This window comes from Phalaenopsis equestris, unplaced genomic scaffold (assembly GCF_001263595.1).
Source record: "Phalaenopsis equestris unplaced genomic scaffold, ASM126359v1 Scaffold000819, whole genome shotgun sequence".
NCBI classification, from domain to species: domain Eukaryota; kingdom Viridiplantae; phylum Streptophyta; class Magnoliopsida; order Asparagales; family Orchidaceae; genus Phalaenopsis; species Phalaenopsis equestris.
In genome coordinates this window covers 15507-27301 of record NW_018165259.1, presented here as the reverse complement: position 1 = coordinate 27301, position 11795 = coordinate 15507, and the positions used below count along the sequence as shown (strand labels likewise).

The window sequence follows — 11795 nt, the reverse complement described above, 5'->3', positions numbered from 1 at the left end:
CGCTCTTCACCCCCCACAGGCCAAATCACTTTCTTTCTCTTTCTCTCTCTCTCCCCCCTTTTCTCTCGCTCGGTCTCCGTGCTCTATCCCTTAGGCATTCCTAGGACAAATTTGAATTCATCAATTTCCAAAAAAGTTAAAGGCACGCCACTTTAGAAGAGAAAATGATACAGCACTCAGACTTAAGAGAAAACAGAGAAACAATCTCCAAATTATCATAAAACCAAGCAAAAGTTAAAAATAAAATTCTAAAACAAGACTCGCTAGCAAAATAACCCTAATACTACTCCTAATTCAGGCAGATTAAACACTAAGGGAATCAACCCAGCCCTGGGGGGCTGGAAGACCTGAATGGGTCAACGGAAACAAAGTCGGCCTAAAATCGGATGGTCGATTCTGCTTTTCATGCGTCCATCTTGGACAGACATGGGAGATGTCCATGTCATCATGTGTAAGGAGAATGAATATACTTCTTCATGACAAGAAATCTAACCAACTTTATTTTTTTTTTAGCAAAAGCCAAATAATGTGTCCACACCACTTCTCACATGCCACACATCATATCCAAAAGATAATCTTGCTCTACAAAGAAATTCAATGAGGCTCATGATAATACGAGGTTTTGGGAATGGCCAATGAAAGAGAACAAATCATTCCGCCAAACCCATTCTCACGGAATGCCTCCTTCAAATGATCAAAAACATATTGTAGCATCTTCGTAAGACATGCAGTCACAACGAAAGACAAGAAGCACTTCTATGCAGCATATCTACTTGAACATTGTTGCATTCTGAAATGGACTTAAATGTTTGTAGAGTTTGGTTAGAGATGGGTGAGCTCGATAATTAATCTTGCGCATAATTCACAGAAACAAAAAATTCAGCAGGCCAATCTGAGTACTTAGTTCCCAGAAGATACTTCAACACTCCAATCAGAGATTAAGCTTTAAGACGAATAAAAATTAGAACTAATTTAGTAAAGTCAACCCACTAGGATGAAGGAGTAAAAGCCTAAATATGAACCGTCTTCCTGAAAATTGGAGATGGATGCTCTGCTCCATGGAGCTTTATAGGCACTTGAGTAAAGGGAATTGTAGTACCTTAATGATGAAAGAATGCACCTGGCCACCTCCAAAATCCATCCTAGATCAAACTGCAGCCCTCTCTAATTGACAAAAGATTGGAGAATCAAGCCATAACATAGTTAAGAAATAGGTCAGTCCATCATGCTTATGGCGATAGTGAATATATTGGGAAGCCTAGGTCCAGAGAGTAGTGCTGTTCAAAATTAGAATTAGACATACAAATCTAAATTAATACTGATGAAGATGGGCTCTATTAAGTTTGTTGGATAGTTGAGCATGAACCTTGACGCGGAAGAATATTGTCAAGTTAGAAGAACCATTGTCACATTTGCCAATTACCAATGAAATAATCAAAGCATGAATCTTAACTTCTTTGATCAAATGGTTAGAACTAAGCTATATATATTCTTCTAGGTCTTACCAATTGACCCTTTTTTTTTATTATTCTTATATGAGGGCATATTTGCACTTTTGGACCCAACATAGAAGCCATTCATAAATTCAAGTTAGACCTACAATTCATAGATAATTATTTTGTTGGGTTAATTGGCTCTCATCACATTAGCGATGTCAAAGGTTTCTTTAGTCCTAAAGTGGACTCCTCATATGCTAATAATTATTTAGGACTAATAAGACAGACTACACATGACTTTTCTTTAGAAATGCATACCATGTCAAAGATTTTATGATGCATATGCTTAAGTGGACTCCTCATCTTGATTCTCCGTGGAACTACCAATTTCTCCTGTCGAAGTTGCTTTTTCTTAGCTTTAATTATATATCGTCAACTAATCTACTTTATATTCTTTGAGTTTTATATTCAGTAAACATTTATAAATGGATGTTTCTATTACTCGACTTTTGAGGCCTTTTACAGCAAAATTTTCTATTGAACTTGGTATTAAATCACCACTAAAAAATAAGATCTATATTGACACAAAGCCTCATGGTTATTGGTAGAAATTAGTTTTTGAAGGCGATACATCCCTTATTATTCTTTCTACGAAATTTTGTAACACCTGTTCTTTGAGTGTTTTAAAGCTCATCCAAAATTGAGAAAAACAAACATTCAAAAGCAAGAAGTTCAATCAAATAATCAGACCTTGTATTTACAATGGTTGCTACTCATCTATTATTACTTCAGATTTGCTCTAAGAATTTGAAACCAATTAATTTTCCTCAAGGTTCTGAGTGTATTAGCCTGCTCTTGCTAGCTCTAAAGGCATGGCTTTAATGTTATCTATAAATAGAATAGTTTTTTACTCGTCAATTGTGGCTAGTCCCTTTCACCATCCCATTAGCGAAGACATAAATAGATATGATAATTAACAACCAATTGATTTTGATGGAAGTTGTGTGAGTGATGACTTCTAATTGATAGGAGGTCTCATATCAAATTTACTACAAGAGAACTTAATCATAATAAAATATATTATCATTCCCCAGCTTTCGCGAGGCTTCAAGCAAGGTAATCCAATTGAGCTCTCAATCTCCTATTTCAACTTATTACTTCAAATGAATCTATCCATGATTAAATTTTTGAATTTTTGAATCTCAAATCCCGACTCAAGCAAACATGTATGAAGAAACAAGAAAGCTATGTGCTGTGGATTGCCAATCATGTAGCCATCAAAACATTAAATTGTTATTAGTATTTGATAATAATTATAAGATAGACCTAATATTAACATTTATGTACTTATGCAGGTAGAAATAAAACAAATATAATTATACAAACAATCACCATGCCATGATATATTCTCTTATTGTCTTAAGACAAAATCGTATAATAAATACCCTCACATTAATCAAGATTTAACAATGCATAGGTGAATTACTAAGTTTTTATGTGTCTAGTCGGGTTGGGCTAGTTCAAGCTAGTGCTCAGGCTTGAATGGAAACAATAATGGATAGACATGGCTTGTTATTTAGCAAGAAGCATGAATAGGGCCCATGCAACAATGACTTCGGCCTGTTAAAGCTTATTAGCCCACACATTGATCGATTCTAAAGTTGAATCGTACCTCGCCACTTTTGTTCATTTTTCCGCTGTAATTCCTGTTTGAGACTTGAGATAGCCATGAAAAGTTCAAACGTTGAGCTTTGAACAAAGACAACTGTGAATTTTTTTGCTCAGTGCACAAGAAAATAGTAGTGAAATTGAGTGCTGAACTTTTATCCCATACCCCTAAAGAAACCTTTTGTTTGGATGTGAGGTGAATGATCCTTTTGAGCACTAACATTTCATGAGCTCGAGTGCAAAGTCTCAGCAAAAACAGAAAAAAATTTGTGCAATCTTCATTGACTATGAGAAGATGGTTGTGAACTTGGGTGATAAGGTTTCAACCCAACCCCACTTTACGTGCCATTTCAGCAGTGAGGAAGTACAGAGAAACTAGGTGATAAGACCCCGCCCATGTGTATGTTCAATGGCAACACAATGATGGTGAGCTTTAACTACAAGTTTTTAACCCAGAACCCTCCCCCAGCCTTTGCATCGGATGGGTGAGGCAAAGTGGCAATCTTAATTGATTAGTTGGTCATGTAAAAAAACTCGTGGGAAATATTATTTGCAATTTGTTAACCCTTCTTTTATAATGTTAACCTTGTTTAATAGTATTTAATTCAAATATAGGTCTGTCATATGAACTATTATGTAATTGGTGGTTGATCCCTTTGTTTTACTTTTTAACATCATTTTGTAGTTATTAAATAAAAGGTAGGAATTTATAGTGTAAATATGCCCAATAATCTTTGATATAAGGTCCCCTGGAAGCTAGTAGGGCAGGATTTGAGAAGAAAGTCTTTGAAATCGGATCCTTTAAGTAATCAAATAATGATCTGAGTTCACAGATGGAAGTTTTAGTTATGTGTGCAATCATCTTAACACCCATGTGCTTATGAGGGGTTTTGTTGCTTTCCCCTTTTGAGGAATAAAGTTAGATTGTTGGAAGAGGTTCTTCAATTAAATTCCTTTTAGAAATTAAGGTGAAGATGTTGTATAATTAAGTTAGCATAAAATTACTTTAGGGACTCTAACCGTAGGGATGTGGAAACTTCTCCTTTTAAACACCCATTTAGGAATTAAGGATAATTATCCTTATAGGAATGTTGTCTAGGCCAAATCCTGAAATGATTAGATGTTTGTGTGCTCTTCTAGAATTGAGTTTTCAAGAGAATCAATTGTAGATGAGTAACCTTATGTCTCCAAGTATTGTGGTCTATGTGACAAATTCAGTAGGCATGGTTTCTTAGAGGCGAAAACAGAAGTTTCATGGGATTGTGGCATGAGGTAATGCCTCAACAACCATAGCTACTAGATTTTTATACATGTAGTTTGTTGGGGACTGTGGCCTCGCTTATTTTTTGGCAACAATAATCTCATCGGAGACTAAATGAAGTATTCCACCAAAGATCATGGCCAAGGCTTACGCTTTCATAACTAAACTCTAATGTTAGACTAAATGAAGAAGTTTTCCCATGGTTGTGGCCTATGATTATACCTCAATGACCACTTCCTTACCTAGGACAAAATGAATGAGCTTGTTTGGAGTTGTTGCCTTTTTCTTAAACCCTTTTCAAAGTATTTTGCTTAGAACATAGTTCCATCACATGAAGGGTCATATACTTGTTTTTTTATCCCTTCTTTTTGCTTATTGTTTTTTGCGACTACTTTGAAATCTTCTACTACCAAGTACCATTGGAAAGTAACCGGGTAAGATCCAACTTTCCTTTTCCTCTTGCTACTGAGCCGCATGACCCACCTTTCCCCTTTTATTTGCTCAAATCACTCGATCATGCGAATTTCGCGATCCTGCTCACTGTCGCTTTCTCGGTCCAGACTCCCACAATCTTTCTTTCTTATTCTCCTTCCCACGCCCAACACCAGTTCTCTGACACCTTGCTTCCTATATATGAGGTCGAAGGGTTAGGGCATGGCATCACCTATTCTCACTCGCCTTCTGCTACGGCAGTCATTATCCCTTGAGCAACCCCCTCCTCTACTTTTGAAGCCCTAGTCAAAGGCAAAAAGTCAAATTCTCCTCCATCAGCAGATCAAGTGTTGTTAGCTTCTCCCTTTCCCTTCTTTATGATTTTTTATAGCGCAATTTTATTATTGAGTATAGTCACTTATATGTCATTTCTTCAGTGTTATTTATTTAACATTAATGATAAATTATGTTAAATCTAGCTTTAATTAGTTCAATTTTTTTTCTTTTAAGAATATAATAATAATAATAGTAAATGTAAGTTAGGTTACACCTAACTCATTAAATAATTAATTTTAATAAATATAATTTCACGATTGTTAACATTAGGAAATTTTGATGTGTAGGAGCTACTATTCGACTTTGGTTGAATAGGTATTAAATTTAAAGTTTTGTTGCCCTTCTCGAAGTGAGTAATTGTTATTTATTATAGGATAAATATACCCTTCAAAGTTCTGTTGCCCTTCTCGAAGTAATTGTTATTTATTATAGGATAAATATACCCTTCGTATTGTTTATATTAGATTCATAGTTAATTTGTAGGATTGAGAGTACTGTCATTGTTACTCTTTATATTCTTATAGCACTTATTATATGATTTATTTATTGCTCATAATGGAAAACTTAGATGACTTCTTTTTTTATTGCACACGTCCTTGCAAATTTGATTAAATCCTGCGGTTGAAATTTTTTTTTCTTGCACGTTAATGTTATGAATTACAATTATAAATATTGCACGTTATGATCATGTTTGAAAAAGTAAATGTATTGGTCATACTGTTTAAATAATTTTTCATTAAAATTTACAAATGTATGTTTTTGCAATGGTTTGCAGATCATGGAACTTTTTAACATATTGGCTAACCGAGCCGACGGGCCCGTAAAATAACAACTCTATAGAAAATTATAGATAGAGCTTTCTTGGGTTTGTGTTTATATTCCCAATTTTAGGGTGCCTAATAAAACTGACTATATAAACATAAATTAAACTGAAATTAAATAATGAATGACTGTAAAGTCATATACTGATAATTGTTCGTGATGAAATATTTCATTAAATAGATTAAACATGCTCATAATATACTAATTTTGATTATATAACACATTTTTTACGAATATAATTATATATAAGCATATAGTAATTTATTCAATTTTATTATCCATATCGCATGCTCCTGTTCATTTTCATTTATATTTTCATATATAGTAGTTATTTACTAAGTTTAATTTTTCAAACTCATATGTTGATATTTTTGTATAACAAATTTTATTAGCCGCTTGCAGGATTTTATCCGAATGAGCAAACATTTTAGCTCTAAATTTCTTTTTGGATATTTTCAATAATTATTTTAGTTATTGTATTTGCTCTTTTGGGTTTTGAGTACCTATTTTTCTATTGACATTTCAATTTTGTTTCTCTTTTGTGTTTTTTTTTTTATTTTTTTAGTTGTATCAATTAGACTCTTATTTATGAAATTAATTTATCTTTATTAAATTTCATTATTGCTTGCATATAGTACTTTATTTTGAGAATACCAAATATGTTCAATTATTTTCATCATGTACTACGTTGTCAAGATGTACCACCTTCCGGACTTTGGGTGTGACACCGTATACCCAGTAGACTTAGATAATCTATAAGAATTTGGATAATATATATATACTCTATATATCATACGTGACGGAGTTGGATAATCTCCATATACTTCATGGAATTCAATAAAATCTTCAATTTGGAAGCCATGGTGGGGCAATCTTTGAGAAAGAAAAGTTTGAGGTCTAGCCCTCTAAGGAACCGATGGTCTAATTCAATGCATGAGAAGCCATGTGTACAATCACCTCAACTTGAATGTATATGAGAAATTATATAGTCGAAAAGCAACTCAAGGGAGAAGCTTCTTCTTGAGAGGAGATTCAATGGGTCCTCTTTAGACTTGACGTATATATGTTGTAGATTTAAGTTGGCATATAATTATTTTAGAGCCTAGAACATAATAAGCATGTCATTATGACCAAAACTTCATAAATGATGGAAGAACAATTTGCTTAAATTGATCGCCTCGACAAGCAAAAATTTACTTGGAAGCATGCCTTGCATTGAAGAAAGGAGTTTGCTTAGAGTCATGGCCTAGGCTTTATAACTATGCTATAAAATCTTGTCTAGAACTTATCCTCAACAATCACAACCTCACCCACGATTGAATGGAGTTTTCTTGGAGTCATGGCCTAGGCTTACGCCTTAGCAATCACAATCTCGCTGGAAAATTTTGAAGTACATTTAGGAGTTACCCTCATTGATTATTTATCAAAGTTTATTTGATAATCATTTTCTACTATGAAGGAAGATTGAATTTAAAATCCATCAATGATAGATTAAACTCATTGTGAGATCTATCAATGTGTACAATTCTATTTAAAAAATATAGGGGGCATTTACATACATACTACATAATTCTTATGTATTTGCATAATTAACGCCTACCCTTTCATATTTATATATATAGCACTCGCATCTCTAACATCACATCAAAAATACCATCAATACTAACTTTTTAAAGGTGAAATTCATTTTTATGAATAGATTTTTGACATCAAAGTGTCATAAATGTAAATATCAAATTTAGGTGTTAGACACGTAAACACATAAGAATGGAAAGGTAGGCATGTAAATTTTCTAAAAATATATGCCAACCAGTTTAGTGCTCGATCATTGAAAGATACTCCCAAGGTTTTCTAGTGAGAACATTTAGGAGCACCCCTACGACCCACACTAACTAGGGGCTTTCAATGAATTTGAATACATAGAGACCATCTACAAGCCTATCAATGTGTGTCTCGCACATAAGGAGACACTCTTAAGACCAACCACAAGCCTATCCAACACAATTTACCCATCCAAGCCTGATATAAATGGGATCATTTGGAAACTTACATGTTGATACTTCTTTAAATAATGAAGTAAGGTCAACCCATACTAATATTAAGAGGGTCGACCTTCATAGATCTCAACAAAAGGTTATGCCTACTTGCAAAGAAATGCAAGCAAACTTCCATTATTTTTGCAAATAATACTGGTTTTCTAATTTAAAATGTCAAATTGTTGCATGATGTTGAAAATAATTTTCAAAGCTAGTAAATTTTGGATATATAACGTCCTAAGCTAAACACCGAGTCTTGCACAATGTCAACTGAAACAAAAGGCAAACAAACCAACCCAAGAATTATGTTTGCAAAAGGCCCTATAATGCTAAGCCCAATTTGAAATTAAATAAGTATACACTTCCAAATGAATGATTAAAAACTCAAATAAGAAACCTCTTTATGTGAATATATAAGGAGCCTTTACCTTGCTCCCTTCCGGGTATTTATAAACATTTGGATAAAAGGAGTTTAAATAACCATGTGATTGCATGATGGATACAACAAGCCAAGTTGCATCTAAGATCCATCTTAATTAAGAACATTTTTCTAGTCAATAAAAGAGTTGAGAATCAAGCCATTAGCTTTGAGATTCAAGTTGAACCATCACGCCCTCAACAATGATGGATAGATAGATGAAGGCCTTAACTCCTTAGATTGATGTTGTTTGCGTTCTCAATATGATGACAAGATCTAAACCAGATTTGAGAATGGTGCCAATGATGATCAGAGTTGGATGGCCATATATATGTCAAAACCAGAAGTTAGTATCAATGAACATGTGCCCATCAAGATTGACATATAGTTCAACACAAATCTTGGTGAGATCAAAGAATGTCGAAGCCAAAAGAACCATTTGTCATGTTATAACCTAAATGCAGGAAGATCATTGGAGCATGAATCTTGGCATTCTTGATAGAACAGTTAGAATTAATCCAAAGCTTTTTTAGGCAATATCAAGCATCATAGAAAGAAACATGCAGTCATGCCTTAAATTGTAAGCGGTTTAAAAAGGTTAAAGAATGAAAAACTTTATTGAATTATAATAATAGGTCCAAAAGATCAGCCAATGAATAGTTTAGCCTATCTCTATTAAGCTGGGTTTTAATTTTGTGGAATATGCTTGACCAATCAAGAACCAACCTACAAAACTATTTTTGATATAGTGCAACATAAATCCATTAGAGAGAAAACAAGAAAGCTTATCCTTCTTTGATAGAATTAAGATATCAAAGCAATAAAGCCATCTATGCCAAAAAGTTCCAACCTGGTTCCCAAATGAATTATTTTTCACGTTTCTTCATTGAATGATTTTCCTCCTCATGCAATGTAAAAAACTTGTAATAAGCATAAAGAGAAAAAAGCCAGCTAATATTGACTTGATAAGTTGTAATAAAATTTTCGTGGAAAATGATTTTTCAATTGTTCAATAACATGGCTGTCAATGACAATAACTGGATATGCATATTTCAAGGTCAAGCTTTTACCATCCAATGCATGCAATAATAGAAAACCCACAAAATTACACATTTGTTTATAGAAGAATCCAGAAAATAAAGGCCAACCTTACATTCCATTTGTCCAAATTTTTCTGAGGAAGCAATGTTTCCTTGTTTCCTGTCACCCTTAACAAGAAATTCACAGAAAATCTTAATATATGAGGTTACCAAACCATAGTTTTATGGAAAAAAAAAATAACAAAATTTGACAGTTGAGTTTGATCCTGTTGAAAGAAAGAATGGCTAAAATAATGAATCCTAATCACAATTAAATTTCATGGAAGCAAGAAAATGGTAAAGCATTGCTATGAGAAGCACAAGAAAATGAAGACCTTTAATTTTGTAAGACTTCTCTGTCCTAAAACAACTTTCTCTAGCTTTCCTTCCACATTTTCCTAATAATAAATAAAATAAAACATAAGCCAATGATGCTTGATAGCACTAAGATCAGAAGGCACCGACATGGTTCATGATTCATGCCAATAGAGCGAAATTACTAAACTGAAAGTGAATTTATGCAGATACAATCTCAATCCAGCTACTTTCAACAAAAATGTCATCACAATTCTTCAGACCAACAAGAAAAGGTTTTAAATTCCAGTTCCAAACAGCTAATGCATACAGATCAGGTGCAGACAAATACACATAACCCAACAAACATACCTACAGACATGCCTGCACTTCTTCGAACCTCAAAAAACCCAACAAAAACACAAACAAATCAGAAAAAACCAATCATCAAAAATACAAATAAAATGGTGAACGGACTTGAAAGCAAGCAGTACCACCGTTTGGTTTGGTTTGTATTTGATTTTGAGTTGGGAAAACAAAAAACTATGACTTCGATTGGATCAATTCAATTTAAACTGATATTTTTGTTCATTTAGACTTGTTTATGATTGGATTAACGTAATTAATAATAAAGAGGAGATTTTATGTGCAATCAATTAAAGAACAAACCTTCAGGTTGCTCAAGGTATATGAAACTTTGGATAGTTTTATTTTGTTCTCCATTTTCAATTTCTCAAAAAGCCAAACCCAAACCAATCAAAACAACCGGCTTATGGAAAACCACCAAACAAACTAAAAACAAACTCAAATCAAGTTGTATCAAACTGCACCAAGGGGTACACATGCGCTTGATCCTCTCAATCATTGGGTATGCCATGATTAATAATGTTAGCTGAGAACAAATGAATCCCCTCAGCAAAAACAGAAAGCTAAAAACAGCTTAAAGTTTATAGTGTGCCAGGCCTTTATGCTGAAGCAGGTTCTAAGAACAGGAGGAAAGCCATGTCGGGAAAATAGTGTGGGAATATTAACTAAATATCAAAATTTACCCTCTCCACCGTCCCAAGCCTCTTGCATTTCAGTGTTTTATCATGAGAAGATGAAAAAGTAAAATTTTACGCCATGTCAGGTTCTAATATTAAAAGAAAAATAGTTTTTATAGTGTGGACAATGTTTTCATGTAAAAAAGAGGCAGCAACAAAATTATCATAGCATCCTTAAATTGCCCAATGGCCAGACAAAAAAAGATACAATATTTTTTAATTCTCATACTGTTATTTTGACCTCCAATTAATGAACTAAGGTAAACGTTCACCTACCGCTAACCTACCGCTCACCTACCTCTCACCTACCAATCTCTTGCTTCTATAAATAGAGAGGGTGTGAGGCTTAGGAGAGCAAGAGAAGAGATCTTAAGCTACTACAAAGGAGAAGAGAATAACTAGAGAGCTAGAAAGGAAGAGATCATCTTGAGGCCTTGTATCAAGGTGTCGCTTGAGAGGGAGACCATAGAAGGAAGATGAGAGCTCATCTCTATGTATAAGCTATGTATTCTTCATTTCTTTTGCATTAGTGAACTATTTGATTGATTCTCTTCCGTGGACGTAGATCCAGTTGGATCGAATCACGTAAACGATTTGTGTATGTTTGTGTTCTTTGTGTCTTATTTCTATGCCAGGAAGAAAATATCTCACAACAATTGGCGTCGTCTGTGGGAAGATCCATACTTCTTGGCTAGAGGTGTCCGCGTAAAGGTGTTCGCGGCCAGCGACGAAGAAGAGGAGTTCGACATTCACGAACAAAGGAGCAAGCAAATCGTGTCGCAAGAAGCCGAATCGCGACAGATTCATGGAGCAGTGGAAGCTTTGATCGACTGGATTCGCACCGCAGGTTGTGCGGTTCGGCGAAACGGAAGAGGAACAGTCCGCGAGCGAGGGCTGAAAATTTGCGACAGGGCTGCCAACAGAGGATTTCGGAGCAGGAGTTCGGTCTTGCGAGCAGCTCGGCCAGAGG

General features: G+C 34.4%; 1 protein-coding gene across 11 annotated transcripts in view; it reads right to left on the bottom strand.

The window, feature by feature from the left end:
• LOC110031446 (zinc finger CCCH domain-containing protein 67-like) overlaps positions 1 to 11795 on the bottom strand; it is a 64136-nt gene that overhangs the window by 47228 nt on the left and 5113 nt on the right. For 5 of the 11 annotated variants that reach the window (XM_020734635.1, XM_020734638.1, XM_020734634.1 and 2 more), the window contains exons 4-5: positions 9824 to 9886; positions 9558 to 9617 (exon numbers count right to left, since the gene is read on the bottom strand). The exons of 1 other annotated variant lie outside the window; for it this stretch is intronic. In XM_020734635.1, coding sequence (XP_020590294.1) covers positions 9558 to 9617; positions 9824 to 9886 — 123 coding nt within the window. The remainder of the gene's footprint in view (positions 1 to 9557; positions 9618 to 9823; positions 9887 to 11795) is intronic. 5 more of the 11 variants (XM_020734643.1, XM_020734636.1, XM_020734642.1 and 2 more) reach the window with 3 other exon arrangements.